At 47.5% G+C, this 16,493-nt stretch overlaps 1 protein-coding gene across 4 annotated transcripts in view; it reads right to left on the minus strand.

Annotated features, from left to right (window-relative positions):
- DZIP1 (DAZ interacting zinc finger protein 1) overlaps positions 1 to 15,800 on the minus strand; it is an 83,141-nt gene extending 67,341 nt beyond the window's left edge. For 2 of the 4 annotated variants that reach the window (XM_037895879.2, XM_037895867.2), the window contains exons 1-3: positions 15,599 to 15,800; positions 5,719 to 6,342; positions 858 to 942 (exon numbers count right to left, since the gene is read on the minus strand). In XM_037895879.2, coding sequence (XP_037751807.1) covers positions 858 to 942; positions 5,719 to 6,180 — 547 coding nt within the window. In that variant the 5' untranslated portion in view covers positions 6,181 to 6,342; positions 15,599 to 15,800. The remainder of the gene's footprint in view (positions 1 to 857; positions 943 to 5,718; positions 6,343 to 15,598) is intronic. The other 2 variants (XM_043534669.1, XM_037895872.2) reach the window with 1 other exon arrangement.
- Positions 15,801 to 16,493: the final 693 nt, after the last annotated feature.

Below are 16,493 nucleotides of genomic sequence, written 5' to 3' on the forward strand. Positions count from 1 at the left end.
TCAGGTTGGAATCTGGGCTCTAGGATCCTTCCCCCGCATAGGGTCCTAGAGCCCGATCTCCAGCCCAAGCCTGAACATCTACACTGCAATTAAACATCCCCTTAGACTGAGCTCCTTAGCCAGCTGTGGGTTTTTAATTGCTGTGTAGACACATCCACAGTTACTCCCATTGTTCTGCTATGTACTCAGATACTGCAGTGATGGGCAAACTTATAAAAACCTAGATAGATTGATAAAGTGGCATGTCAAGATTAAAGATGGATACATTTCTGAGTGTACATTTTAAACAATTTTTTGACAGTGACCCTTAAAATGAAATTCTGGGAACAGAAGTTTCACCTATCTAATTCTAAACAAATTCATAAGTTTCCCTATAACTATCACATTGTACTATCACTATTAATTTATTGTGGGCCTGATCCAACTCTTTCTAACTTCACTGGAGGTGGAGTGGATCCTATAATGATAATAAAGCTTTTTTTTATAAAATGTACTTTTCCATGGTACATCCTGTTCAGTGGCAATAATACCCACATTTTCACAGTTTTCATATACTCAAAGGAAGTCATTGCTCTGAATTCTGCCACTGGCAAAGGTATTCAGCAGGAACTCAGTTTGAAAAATGATTCTAAACATGGCAGCATGCTATTCCATGTTTATAATCTTTCAGTGAAATAACTGCCATATCACATTTGGTCAGTTTACGTGATCTGTCTGTCAAATGTACAAACTCACTCTGGGGCTTGTAAGTCAAATGGCTTCCTTCTGGGTCACACAAAATCCAAACTGCATATCCTGAATATATTTTACATATTTCTATATCACCTTAACTTTCCTGATAGTGTGAAAGTACTCACCAGTGTGAGATTCTTCCTTATGGCGTCGTTGCATATGACTTTGTAGAAAGGAATAGTTCATAAAAGCCTTATCACAAAACTGACACTACAAAATACAGATAGATATTTGTCTTAGGTAACAACATTAAGTGCCGGTCTTTTTAATTATAACAGTTAACATTTTTTGAATTAGTCTATTACATTTCTCTGTACAGTAGCCCATTCTTGTACATGGCAACACTGTGATACTGATTTGAATTCCAACGTTATTCAATTTAAATGACATAGCATGCTGGTGATAACTGATGAAATATTCAAGCTTGAGTAGTAATGTTAGGAATCATATCCTCTGTAAGATTAAGCCACTAGAAAGTGATTAGGTCATAGACACTTGAGAATGTCTGGCATGCTATTCAAGAGAAGGCAATGATTTACAATATTGTGAGAAAAGACACAAACACACTTTCTAATTAATGCTATAATTAGAGTGGAAAACAAGTTTAAATTATTACCTTTATTATCACTCACTCTTAACTTTAAAATAAAATCTCCATTTGGGCTGAAATGCTCCAAGTTTGGTTTTAAAAAACGTGAAATATGAGGAATATCCATGCCACTATTTTGGATTACAAAAACTGAAAAGAAAAATACATGTACTTTCCCATTGTGAAATTGTATTGCCACACTTTCTCTCCTTCCAATATGTATAACTCAACAATAGCTGAACGGAGAAATTTGGCATTTAACAGTGCACACTTTGAACTATATATCCATGTTGGGATGGGGGGAAGGGGGAGGTTGAATCATAAAATACCATAGGTCATCCAGGCAATGTGGTAGTGTAAGATTACTTGTGCTTTGTAGAGTCTAGTTTTAAATGTGCCAAGAAATGGGGATTCCATCCCTACTTTTGATAAATTATTATATATGAATACCTTCTTTTACTATGCTAAAATTCTTCCATTCTGCATATTGTTATCAGGACACATCCCACCCCTTAATCTATGGTTGCCAACTTTATAATGTTTTAAAACTGGACACTCCAGCAAGAGTGCCAGAACATCCCCCACTCTGCCCTCTTCCCCCGCCCCAGACCCTACTCCTGCCCCACCTCTTCACCCCCGTCCCCACGACACTGCACCCCATTCACTTCTCTTCCTCTCTCCCCCCGTCACTCACTGCTTTTCCCCTCTGCCCAGGTCGGGAGGGACACACCTGTGGAGCCAGGCTGGGAGTTGCAGTCGCCCAATGCAGATAGGAGGCGGCCCCGACTGAATAGGGGCTGGCATGGGTAATCATCCAGCGCCTCCCTGCCTCCCCGGCCTGCAGTAACCGGACTTTCCAGTCGAAAACCGGACACCTGGCAACCCTACCCTAATCACAAGACAGTCAAGGCATATCTCTATTATGGCTCTGATCCTGCATCAGGTTCCACTAATGCGGAGTTCCATTGACTTTAGCAGATTCTAATGCAGGATCAGGGCCCTAGCCTTTTCTCATAAATCAATCTCCCCAGCCCTCAGAAGTCTTCTGTAGCTCATCCACACTCCTCTGAATTAATGAAATTCCCAGAAATTAAAAGCAAATCCAGGTGTGATGGTGCCAGAGCTATGTAAATATTTATTAGCTCCCATCCCAGGATACAATGTTTGCAGCCCAAAATTGCATTGACTTTTTGTTTCCTTCCCATATTATACTGAAAACTCTGATGAAATTTGAAGAAACCTACTATCCTTAGACATTTTTAGCATTACTGCTTTTCAGCACACATAGCAAGGGAATGAGATAAGGAAAAGTAGAGTTGTGGGAGGAATCATGCTGGAGAGAATAATAGGGAGGAGGAGCTGGAGCAAGAAAGGGGGACAGTTGCAGATAAATAAAAGCAATGTTTATTAGGATCCAAAGTAATAACAAAATACAGCAAAAACCTCACTGATTCATACAGCACAAACCTTAAAGAATCTGCCTCCCACCCAACCTTTCAGGACAAATATAACAGCAGAGGAGGTAGTAAGGTGCCGAATTACATACTTCGTTTTTTTATACAAAATATACTACAGAACAGTTACACATTCTTTATGATTTGTCCTGCCTCTAATGATGTGTATTTAACACACTCGTTTACACTCATCTTTTATAAATGTAGATATGTATTTTATCAAATTTGGATCCTGTTGGTATATTTTAAAGCTTTTTAATTCATCCTTAAAGTACATTTTGCTCATTTTAAGAGTACATGAACAAAATGTACAGCTGTTGAAAGTGATTGACCAGGTTGTGAATCAAAACCCCTCATTTCTTTCATAAGGTCTGATGGCTAACTATCCTTGGCTATTGTATATGTTTCAAAACATACAAATCTGCTTGAGGGAGCCACAACTGCACATTTAAGTCAGTCAGTCACACTGATGTGATATGAATGTAAAAGACAATTTCAAACTTGCGCAGCAGATTTAACATCTGTTCATTATAGCCAAATTCCCAGGTCTCATCTAGAATTTAAAATTCTACTACTGATGGCTAGTGTGATATTAAATATACATGTCTTGCAACCACCACTAAAACCATTAATAATTAAGTTACATTTTGTTGGATACATGCAAGGAAGTACTGACATAAAACCTAGATAGAGAAGGTATAGTATGGCAGCAAAGCAAAGAACCATCGGGGATCTTACACTGTAACAGATTGCGTATGATTTATGGTATTAAATTGGCTGTGAAATGCTATTATCCATTCAAGCACTAAACTCACGTAGTAGAAGCAAACTCTTATTCAACAATTAACACATGGAATGTTTATACTATGTGCCTATTACTGGTGACAATATTCCTCGAACTATTTTTCATAGTATTAAATACAAAAAAGCTTTTATGTAACATTAAGACCTTGTGCAAATCATCACAATATGAGAAATTCAAACATAGTAGAAAGCTGACATTCCATCATTAAGAAAGACATTGTTTGAGTTTTTGAGCCTTAAAATGATCACACCTCAACAGCAATTCCATTTGACAGTTCCTATTTTTACAGTTTTCACTTCTTCTGAAGGTGGATTAAAGACATTAAACTTAAAACTCAAAACTCAATTACTGTGCATCACATTGAAAATAAAGTGAACATGCATTAAGAAAGGCAAGTAACTGTTTACAGCCTTGCTCATAAAGGGGCCAAAGCTTTAACGGGCATGGAACCTGAACTACCCACTGCGCAAGACTAACAAAAACCCTATTGTCTGGCACTCCAGGACAGCCAAATGCTTAATACAGACAAGTGATATGTAATTGTTGGCTATGAGACAGCCTGCACTTACAAATACTAGAAATGGATAACATGGAGTCCTCCAAGTTCAGACCCAAAATGCTCATACCATTTTACAGATATTATTCACTATCATTTTCTGAACTCACCCCTCACTAAATCTGTCTAATTCTTAGAGATAATAATTTACTCCAAAGCATAAAAGGGGGAGAAAGAACTTTTTATTTTATATGACCTTAAATGGAAAATGAGACAAATGCCACTGAACAGAAGAAGGAAGGTGAACTATACTCCAAGCCCAATATTTTGCTTGATTCTTCTTCTGGCTCCACTCAGCCAGATAGGGCCTAAGCGTATTTTGAAGAGAATGCACATATTTGTGCTCTCAAATACAATAAGGGGATTACTTGACATTCAGTTGATTTTTCAATTCAACTGATGCAGGGGCTCACTCTGTTTCCATTTTCAACCCAGGTCAGATACTCTGGTCAAACAAGACATCTAGAGCTTTTGAAATGCAAATCACATCAGCAGCTTCTCCTTAAGGCCCCGATCCTGCAGCTGAATCCACAAGGACCCTGCATTTGCACTGTGTCCTAATGAATTCTGCCCACATGGATACCATTACAAGACCGGGGCCGAAGTGAGGGAAACATACAACAAATAGCATAATTTGCTTTTAAAAATACAGAATTGTGGACAAAAAATATATATCTTCCTACTGGACCATTGAATGTAGATGGAATTTTTCCTTAGTCAAGACATCTTAGAAACAAAACTTTTCCTAGCCCACTGACATGCTAATGTTCCCTCTAATCAGGGTTGAAACACGTTGGTGGTACAGCGTGGGAAAGCTTGCATTGCTCCTACCTATGCTGTACCTATTATTTGGATAAACAGAACTTTAACTTTCAGGAGTGTCAGCCTAGAGCATCTTTCAGTAGAGTTAAATCAACTTTAAATACACACACGCAAACACACAAAGTTGGCCCAAGGTCATGTTTGCCAAGTTTAAGCCCAGTATAGTCTTTAAATTTCAGAACACCTTTTAAGGCAGTTATAAATTCCCAAAATAGTTGCTGGGAAAAAAAATGAGAAAGTTGATACACCCTTAAACTGTTAATCTTTCTAAGACTTAATGTGCCCTATTCTCCCTTGTCTGCCTTCCACCTTGCCTAATCATTTGCTTCAGAGTCCCTTTAGGGATGTCACACAGGATGGTGAAATGAACACAAGCCTGAAAAAAGCTCATCGGTAAATAGGATAAGCTGGAAATCAAACGCCTCCTCTCTAAAGCTGTATGAGATTCTGGCCCCACAGTGCTGGGAATGAAACCGCAGCCTCTGGGGTATTCTGATGCGGACAAAGAACAAGGAGTACTTGTGGCACCTTAGAGACTAACAAATTTATTTGCTCAAAATAAATTTGTTAGTCTCTGGGGTGCCACAAGTACTCCTCCTTCTTTTTGCTGATACAGACGAACACGGGCTACCGCTCTGAAACTTGATGGGGAAAGGACGGGGGGGGGAGCATACCCGCAAGGTAAGGAAGGTCCCTGCCCGCCCTGCGGTTGCACCGCGGGAGGGGGTGAGCACGAGCCGCGGCTAGAAGCGGGTCTCACCTGGTGATAGCTGGCTCTAGCCTCCAGCATCATCTGCTGGGTGCTGATCATCTTCTTCCGCCGCCTGCACTCCTCCTTCAGCAGCTTCATCTCCTGGGCGCGCCGGGCCGCCTCCTTGCCCACCTCACCGAGCTGGGCGTCGGCCGCCCGCAGCGCCTGCTCGCGGCCCCGCAGCTGGGCGCCCAGGTGCTGCTGGCAGTGCAGCAGGTACTCGATGGAGAGCTGCGCCAGGCGCACCAGCTTGAGCAGCAGCGGGTCGGCGGGGCCCCGGCAGTGCGGGCAGCGCAGCCGCTCGGCGCTGCAGAAAGTGACGTGGCCCAGGTGCTCCTGCAGGGCCGCCACGTCCAGCTCGCCCGCCACCCGCTCCACGTCCACGGCGCTCAGCCGGCGCCAGTCCGGGCTCCCGCGCCGCGGCCGGAACTGGAAGGCGGGCAGGGGGCCCGGCGCGGCGGCGCTGCCCATCCCGGCCGCGCTGCAGGGGGAGCGGGAGGCACCGCTGGGCGCGGGGCCCCGAGTCCTGCCACCAGGCGCCCGGCCCCGGCCTCAGGCTCTGACCGTGCGCCGGGCCGCGGAGCCCGGAGCCCCCGCCCTGGCCGCTCGGCGTCTGCCGCGTTGCTATGGCAGCTGCGGGGAGAGAGCGAGAGTGAGACGCCTGGTACCTCCCCCGCCCCCCAACCACACACACTTCCCTTCCTCACCCCCCTTCCCTTCCTCATTCCCCCATCCCACCCCCACCCACCTGACCCCCCCTTCACTTCCTCATCCCCCTTCCCAAACACCTTCCCACCCCCGCGGCCTCACCCCCCCCTTCACTTCGTCATCCCCCTTCCCAAACACCTTCCCACCCCCCCTTCACTTCCTCATTCCCCCTTCCCAAACATCTTCCCACCCCCCTTCACTTCCTCATCCCCTTTCCCAAACACCTTCCCACCCCCACCCACCTGACCCCCCTTCACTTCCTCATCCCCCTTCCCAAACACCTTCCCACCCCCGCGGCCTCACCCCACCCTTCACTTCCTCACCCCCCTTCCCTTCCTCATTCCCCCATCCCACCCCCACCCACCTGACCCCCCCTTCACTTCGTCATCCCCCTTCCCAAACACCTTCCCCCCCCTTCACTTCCTCATTCCCCCTTCCCAAACATCTTCCCACCCCCCTTCACTTCCTCATCCCCTTTCCCAAACACCTTCCCACCCCCACCCTCCTGACCCCCCTTCACTTCCTCATCCCCCATCCCAAACACCTTCCCACCCCCACCCCCTGACCCCCCCTTCACTTCCTCATCCCCCATCCCAAACACCTTCCCACCCCCGCGGCCTCACCCCCCCCCTTCACTTCGTCATCCCCCTTCCCAAACACCTTCCCACCGCCCCTTCACTTCCTCATTCCCCCTTCCCAAACATCTTCCCACCCCCCCGACCCCCCCTTCACTTCCTCATCCCCCCACCCACCCGACCCCCCCTTCACTTCCTCATCCCCTTTCCCAAACACCTTCCCACCCCCACCCACCTGACCCCCCTTCACTTCCTCATCCCCCTTCCCAAACACCTTCCCACCCCCACCCCCCTGACCCCCCCCTTCACTTCCTCATCCCCCATCCCAAACACCTTCCCACCCCCGCGGCCTCACCCCCTCTTCACTTCCTCATTCCCCCATCCCAAACACCTTTCCACCTCCACAGCTTCACCCCCCTTCCCTTCCTCATACCCCTTCCCAAACACCTTCCCATCCCCACCCACCTGACCCCCTACCCTTGTTCACACCGCCTCACTCCCTCATCCATACACACTGCACCGCCTCACTCCCCTCGTCCCCAAACACCTCACCACCTCACTCACCCATCCGTAACCACCTCACGCCCATACTCCTTATCCTCCCATCTTCAAATACCTCCTCACCCCCATACCCCTCACTGCCTCACTCTTCCATCCCCAAACACCTCACCCCATCCTCACCACTCTATCCCCAAACACCTTGTCCCCCCACACCATCCTTCCTCACCCCCCAACACCATGCACCCCTGCATACACAACCCCTCCCATATACACCTCAGCTTCTCATTCTTCCAGTCATTTCCAAACACATCCCAAATCACCCCCTCCCCAGGCACCCCTACACAACTCATATTATATACACACCCCACTGTACACCCTCCTCATCCTCACAATCACCCCTGTATCCTATACACATTCCACATAGCATTCACCCCACAAACACATCCTACATTTCTTCCCCTCCAGCCATTTCTTATGAACATCACACGACCCCTTCCAGTACACCTCACCCACTAGTCATACGTTTCACATCTCCCATTCCCAATATACACCCCTGTATAATTCATCCCCATATATGACATATACAACCAAAATCTACTCCCATACACATAAAATGCACATCTACTGCCATACAGAAGGACAGAGAGAGCACATGCGTGCACACACGAGATTAGGGTCTTGTTTTTATTCAAAGTTGCACAGGTTTAATTAAAGGTGTGATTTTTTTTTAAACCAATTCGGGTAAACCAGATAGTTTATGTAAGTGCTTCATTTGTTCAATCAATATTAAAACAAGTTTAGGAGTGTTCACACAGGGTTTTGAACTGGTTTAAATAAGGCCTGGTCTATGCTACAAACTTAGATTGACGTAAGTTGCCCTGCGTCGACCTATTCCTGCATGTATCTACACTCAAATTTGTCTCCAGCCAACGTAAGCACCTTGTTACAGTAATGCAGTAAAACCACCTCCCCAAATGGTATAGAGCAGGGGTGGGCAAACTTTTTGGCCCGAGGGCCACATCTGCGAATAGAAATTGTATGGCAGGCCATGAATGCTCACAAAATTGGGATTGGAGTGTGTGTGGGGGGGGGTGAGGGCTCTCGTTGGGGGTGTGGGCTCTGGGGTGGGGCTGGGGATGAAGGGGTTTGAGATACAGGAGGGTGCTCTGGGCTGGGATCAAGGGGAGCACAATAGATCCAGTACTGCGCTGCAGTCCTGACACTTCTACAAGGAACTGCATGCCATACTGTGTGGAGATCCCACTAGCACCCAGCAGACCACTGTGGATATCTTGGAGGAACCTGAGACAGAGACCTCTGCAGTGAACACCAAGGAGGAGTAGGAGGGAAGATGCAGTGGGTGACTCCAGCCATGCCACGAGCTGGGACCTGTTTGAGAGCGTGCCACAATCTAACCAGTCCCACCAGGTAAAATGCAGATGAGCCTGATCAAGGGGAAGGGAACTTGCGTAAGTGTGTAAGGCAAAATGCATACACAATGTTTAAATTTAAAGATGACACTCAGTCTATCCCCAAGTTAACAAGAGAAAGATATCGACTTTTCATTGTTTTATTTGTAGGAGAAGAGGTAGGGGTACAACAAACAGAGCAGAGTTGCATCTGATTTTCATTCCCCTGTTGGTTAGGCTGGGGAGGGAGGGATGGAGAGCACTTCATGTGCATAGGGATGTTCCTTTTATCCACCAGAGAGATTTTGATAAAACTTTCATGGAGATACTCCACAATCTTCTCTGGAAGATTTCTAGAGATGGCTGCCTTATTTCTTCTTCCACGATAGGGCACTTTCTTATGCCACTCTGTGATGAGTTTGGCTAGCACCATTGCAGTAAACAGGCTAATGGCACACAGGCCTGGGCGGATTCAGAACGTCAGCAACTGTGCTCTCTGTGCCTTTGTTACCCTGAGGAGTGAGATATCAGCTAAGATCACCAGAACCTGTAGAAAATAGTGCCAATATTCAGTGCCATTGCTCTATACTCATACCCATGGAATAGGGACTGAAATTTTATAGCTTCGTGGAACAGAAAATCCTTCCCACCTCGCCCTTGGTGGGCTGTATTCATCGTGGCTGGAGCTGGAGAGCAGTGCTATGCAGAGGTGTTCTAAAGCTGAAGTGTTAATAAGCATTTCTTATTAAAAGTGTTTTTGGGAGTAACGGAAGGGAGTTTTGAAATTTATCTTTCCCTTGTGATTGTAAATCCTGGAGTACATGTGTCTGTTTTTATCAGCAGCTTCTGGCAGGGCGGCCTTAAGGGGAGCCCTCTCCCCATCTGCAGAATTCCTGACCCTGATGAGGAGGAGAAAGATGAAAGAGGACATGTTCTGCAAGATCCTGCAAGCCAGTGCTGCAACAGACTGTGAACAAAGGGCTTGGAGGGCCAATATGACTGATACCATGGAAAAAAGACAGAGAAGACAGACCAGAAGTCCCAGCAGGACATAATGAGTCTTCTCAGGCTGCAAACCCAAATGCTGCAGACTGTGATGGACCCGCAGGTTTAAAAATCTTGGACTCTCCACCTTTTTCAGTCCTTGAAGAACTCCTTGGTCGCTGCCCCCATGCTCCAAAATACCATGTGGCACATTGTTACCCTTGCTACTCCAAGCTGGGGACAGCAAGGAAAACCACAGCTTCACATACACTGATCTGTGAGGACTACGGTTCATGTATGTGTAGCCACAACTGTCTACATTTGTGCACTGAAGTGGACATACATGTTTACTTCCTTTATAATAGTAAATTTTCAGCCCAATAAGTTATGTTAAAAATGTGGATAACATCACCTGTGGGGTTTTTTGCACACTGATTTTCTATGCTGTTCCCCCACCCCCCATTCAATAAAGTTCTAATTTTGGATTATCAAATCATCTTTCTTGCATCACAACAAATATTGTAGAATGCATAGCGATACTCAAAGCAAACTACTTATAAATACGCACCAAACACCACATAATTCATAGCTTCAGGAAAACACCCAGTCATATTTATAAATGTACAGTAAACATTATACAGTTCTTAGCAACATCCAGAGCTCCAGGCACAGAGAACACTGTCCACCAGAGAACACTACTGTGGCTGGCCATTCAAATGCTCTGTCAAAGCCTCCCTCAACTGCGTAGCTCTATGTTGAGCTCTTGTAAGAGTTCTTGTGTTTGGCTATTCAGAGTCAGCAGACAGCCATTCCACCTTCAGCCTATATCTGGCATCAGCTTTTTCCCTTTGCCTCACAGATATGCAGGACAAAACAGGAAGCTATAACCATTGGGATTTTTTCTTACTGAGAATCAATCTAGTGACTAAAGCAAGCACTGCCAGCATCTCTTCAATCTGCCAATAGCACGTTCAACAGTCATTCTGCACCTGCTGAGCTGTTAGCTGCTCCTTGCCGTGGTGCTGTTGAGGTGGCCAATGAATAGCTTCATGAGCCAAGGGAGCAAAGTGCAGGCTGTCCCCCCTAGAAACAGTATCGGCATTTCAGTATAGCCAATGGTAATTCTTTGGTCAGGAAAGCCAGCAGGTTTCTGAACAGTCCCGTGTTCTTAAAGATATGAGTTCTTAAAGACTGAGATTTTCATATTAGTGAAGCATCCCCAGAGATCCGCCAACAGTTGTATAACCATGGAAAAATAACCCTTTCTGTTGATGTACTCTGTGGCAAGGTGGGTTGGTGTCAAAATAGGGATATGTATGTCTCTATCATCCTACCAGTTCAGGAACCCCACTGTTGCACATTGTTGAGTGTCACTGTCCTTTGTAGCAGGATACAATTAACGGACCTACACACTTGTACAACATCAGTCCTCATTGTGGATTTTCCAAATCCAAAATTATTTCCCACCCACCAGTTGCAATCTTATATTGCAATCTTCCAGAGTGCAATCACCACTTGCTTCTCCACTGGCAATGTAGCTCTCATTCTGGTGTCCATGTGCTGGAGGGTTGCTGCAAGCTTGGCACACTGATCTAGGAATGTGGCCTTCTGCATCCAAAAGTTCTGCAGCCACTGCTGATTGCCCCACCAGCATTACGATGCAATATCAGCAGTCAGCTTTTGTTTCTCAGATCCACAACCAGTGTTCCATGAAGGCCACCAACAACCTTGAATTATTTTCGCTATGTCCCTCAGCAAACTGTCCTCAAAGAAATCCTCATGTCCCCAGTTGTTGCGGGTCCTGAGGGTACAGGAAATCCAGGAGAACCTTGCATCCTGTATTTTCAATGTTCATGAGAATACCGTGTAACCCATGTGCCTAATAGGGAGATACCTCTTTAAGAGGCCCATGTGGAGGTAGAAGAGAATTGTGTCTGGGGACTTCATTGTTTCTAGCCCTCCATATCCAGAAGCATCTGGATTTTGCGTGTGGTTGTGGTAGTTTGGGGTATGCTCCAATAGGTTCCCTGTTGCTGAGGTCAGACTCCATGAGGACAAGAAGTCAGGGCAGCTGCTTTACAAAAGGCCATGTGCCCTGTGTGAGTTGGGAGAAGCTGAGCCCAGGAGAAGAAAGCAAGCTGTTTCCTCTAACCCTGAAGCATTTTGCAGCAGGTTAGTGATATTGTTAACCCTCTAACATGTAAGCATGGTTAATGTTAATTACAGAAAGGAGAAATTTGGAGGGAAAAATAATTTCTTCTATTTTAACTGTATACTTTGAATGTTTTTTTTATTTTAGCCAAACTGTTTTAGTTAAATTGTCTCAACTAGTATGACTCACCAACTTTTCTTTAAATGTAGTAATCGAGAACGAGTCATTTATATTTTGCTATTCTCAGTTTTGTATTTTCTTGTAACAGGTTGGTTTGTTTTTTTAAAATCTGTACACTTAACTGAGTGGTTGGTTAATCAGATAGCTGACTGGCTAACAGTGATTTTAACAGAGGAAGAGTCCGCATGGATCCCACGAAGATTCCTATAAGCAAATGGAGGGAAGATGATGTTTTAGACTCAGCAAACGGTATAGATTGGTGATCAAAGACTCTGAGACTCAGGTGAACTCAACCTAAGCTTTTCGGAGCTCTTCTTCTTCTTCTTCTTCTCACTGTGTTTCTGTGGGGACTGAACTGTTGATTTTAATTTGTTTTCTTTATTTATGTATAACTGTGAAAATAATCTATGTGGATTATAAAATAGCCATGTTATGTTGTAAAAATTAAATTATTGTTATTTGTTTCTTTATCGTAAGTTTTTATAAAGTTGTTAGTTAATTAAATTCATTTCTTTAGTTTCTTTCAGGATATGAATATGGGGAGGTTAGCCCTGTGCGATCCTTGCTGAAAATCCTTAGAAATTGAATTCTGGGTCTCCAGCTACTTTTCTATGGGAATTGGGGTTTTTTTAGGCACTGGAGAAGGGCAATGAAGTGAACTCTAGTCCACCCAAAGGTTACAAGCGCACAGCTCTGCGGACTCCATACTTCTGTCAGAGATGGCAGAGACCAAGGAGTGCCATGCAGGTTTGTGGGATTATTTTAAACAGTATTTACTACAACTACTGAGGAAGCTTGTAGAAGGAAGGTAATATGGATGGGGAGTGTTCAGCTGTTGTGACCTGCACTGGATGTGTCATGTTTGTCTTTCTTCCACAGGACAGAAGCGACTTTGTCTGTACAAAGTGCAAGCTGGTCTCCATATTGGAAGAGAAGGTTCAAGGTCTGCAGATTCAGAGCAGGCTGCACTGCGGGGACAGGAGGATGGTGAAGAAATTTGGCAGCATGTGACCTCCAGAAGAAGAAAGGGGAGCATCCATGTACCAGCAACGCAGATACAGGTAAGTAACCGTTTTCATGTTCTCTCCACAGGTATTAATGCGGAGAGTGGACTAGATGATACATCTGAGGGAAGGGAACAGAAGGAGACTCCGCCGACTGGAAGGCATGAGATGCACTCTCCTAGGGTTGGGGGTTCCACGACCACTGTCCCAAGAGAAGGAGGCGGGTGGTGGTGGTTGGGGACTCTCTCCTCAGGGGGACTGAGTCATCTACCTGCCGCCCCAACCGGAAAAACCGAGGGAGGTGGTGGAATCTCCTTCCTTAGAAGTTTTTAAGGTCAGGCTTGACAAAGCCCTGACTGGGATGATTTAGTTGGGGATTGTTCCTGCTTTGAGCAGGGGGTTGGACTAGATGACCTCCTGAGGTCCCTTCCAACCCTGATAGTCTATGATTCTATGAAAAATTATGGATATGGATGACATTATGGGATGGAGAAAGTTGCATGCTGGAACTTGACCCCTAGCTCCCAGAGATCCCTGGACAAAGCAGTACTATCCCACAAAACACTGCAAAAATGTCCCAGAAGGCACTGTGTAGGATGGCAGCAGTTGGCATACTGGGACACCTAACAGTGATGCAGTGCACTTTACATCTACATAAGCGCTCCTGGTGAATATGCTCATTGCCGATGCAAGCAGCATGTATGCATAGATAAGCAGCAGGTGAAGCTTCCCTTTGGGGAGGCTAGCCCCGAGGCCCTGCCCCTGCTTGCTGCTCTCAACCACCCCCCCACCGCCCTGGCTGGGGCTGAGAGTTCGACTGGGGACCCAGCTGGCATGCCAGCGGAGCTCTTGGCCCTGGCCGGAGCTCCGAGCCTGGAGCCCCTCCTCCCCAGCCAGGGGCTGCAGCGGTGGGGCTCTGGGCTCCCACGTTCCACCCCTTCTGCCCATGGCCCTGGCCCCCACTCCACCTCTTTCCCCCAAGGCTCCACGCCCACTCCTTTCCACACACCCTCACTGCAGCCCCAAGACCAGAAAAGCTCTGTGCCCCGCCACAACCCTGCAAAAGGTCCTGCAACCCCGTGGCTGTGGTGGGGGGAGGGACCTTTTCTGGGGGCCCCTAATTGGCTGAGATAATGCGCCACTCTTAGAGTGGCCAGATAGCAAGTGTGAAAAATTGGGACAGGGTGTGGGGGGTAATTGGCACCTATATAAGAAAAAGCCCCAAATACCGGGACTGTCACTATAAAATCAGGACATCTGGTCACGTTAGCCACTCTCCCGCACCCCCGAGGCATGAGGTCTGAGGAGGCTTAGCCTCCCCCAGCCTCCATTACACACTGCCCGTGCCTGCACATGCACGAGTGATATACAAACTTTGGTGCCTGTATACTGACATAACGTGCAACGGTCAATGTTTGTAGTGTAGACATGGCCTAACTCTGTTTTAAATTTAAAGCAGTGCAACTTTGAACACAGGCACTAAAGGAGACATTAGAAGTAGCTATGGGACCTTTCCAGGGTGCTTTCTTACACATGTTCAGAAAGTGGGGGGAGTTAGCTGCTGAAAGGAAACTGTGGGGAACTCAATCAGAACTGGGGGAAAAGTCTGTGCTATTCTGTCACTGAGATCAGTGGAAGCAACAACAACGTGACACTGGGCATTACATTTCTAAAAGGACTCATTTTAAATTTTAGTTCCTAAACAAATTAACAGATTTCCTTATAAGTGCTCTGAACATTGATACTTGCACTCAAAAAGTAGTTTTGGAAGAATATAATGTATTTTTTAATCCACAATAAAGAGGTTGGGAACCTGCTTTAAGTGCAAAATTTAAACTGAACTGTAGCACTGACTGGTGCCTCCAATAATTTGTTTACATTGCAGTGGTACCCCAAGGCCCAATCCGGATCGGAGCCCCATGGTAGTGCGCTGCTGCTCATTCCAAAATACTTGCTTTAGGCTAAATGACCAATAAAACCCTGAGAGTTATTCACAACCCGCTAGTCGGAGCCGAGCCAAGCCAACGTGAGGCAGGCGGCAGGGTGACTCGGGAGAGGAGGAGGAGAGACGAGTCTAGCTGGGCCTGGCTGGAGAGGTTCCTGCACCGGGCTCCCTCCATCAGCGAAGCCAGGGGCTCTGCGAAGCCCGATCTCGCCCTCCCCAACGTGGGGCCCCAGCAGAGCCGAGGCTGGAGAAGCCCCGCTGGCGGCGATGGACGCCTGGCGGGACCGAGAGCTCCCAAAGCAGCCCAGCGGGGGCGCCACTTGCGGGCCCGGCCCGAAGGCTGGTTACAGCTGGGGGCAGACCCGTACTCGCGCGCAACAGGAGAGAGAAGACGGAGGGCGGCACCCCAGCCCCTGCCTCGCTGCTCTCACCTCAGGCGGCGGCCGCCACACAGCAGGGTCCCCGGGCAGCGCCTCCTCCGCCCGCCGGCTCCGCTGTAGCTGCAGCCCGGCAGCGCGACTCCGGCTGCGCCAGGAGAGGGGAGCGGGCCGCGAGGGTGACAGCGCTGCTGCTGCTGCTCCCCGCCCGCCTCTAGCGGCCCCAGAGCACCGCCTGCCCGCCGCCTCCGCGGCGGCTCCTGCTCCATGTCATAGAGGGGCTGGCAGCTCCCCCTCCCCCCCGCTCCCGTCTTCCTTCCCGCCTATCCCCAGGCTCTCAGGCGCAGACCCGCCTCCGCTCTCAGATGCCGGGAGAATGCGGAGATGGGTCAGGGAGGGCAGAGGAGGCGGCAGCGGGAGCGAGCCCGCCCCGGGAGGGGGGCAGCGGGAACACAGGCAGCCCCCGCCCGGCGGTGGGGCGGGAATATCAAGGAGCGAAGACGTTGTGGCTCAGCCAGCCGCGATCTTCCGCACAACTCCACCACCTTTCAGTCTCCAGCGCCCTCAGTGCCCCAGCTCGCTTCTTAGGGTGAGGGTTGTGGCACCCCCGTTAAGGTTACAGAAGAGATTCCTCGCCAAACCGCTAATTTTCAGCGCGCCTTCGCGGTCTCCCAGAGTTGTGTTTGGTTTCTGGTACTTAGCCCAAAGCTGACTGCTGATTTTCCTCAAACTCGGGGGGGAAGGGGGCAGATCAAGGTTTTATGAATTAGGAGACACTGTTAAAAAAAGTTGTAGTTTAAGATATTTTTCTTGACACTCAGCAAATGACTACAAATGCTTAATGGCATGGAGAGTACACTTACAGAGTTTGTGGATGATTTCAAGCTGGGAAGGGTTGCAGCTGCTTTGGAATCCAGAATGATCTGCATGGGTGGTGGGTATAAGAGAC

Source organism: Chelonia mydas, chromosome 1, assembly GCF_015237465.2.
Source record: "Chelonia mydas isolate rCheMyd1 chromosome 1, rCheMyd1.pri.v2, whole genome shotgun sequence".
NCBI classification, from domain to species: Eukaryota; Metazoa; Chordata; order Testudines; family Cheloniidae; genus Chelonia; species Chelonia mydas.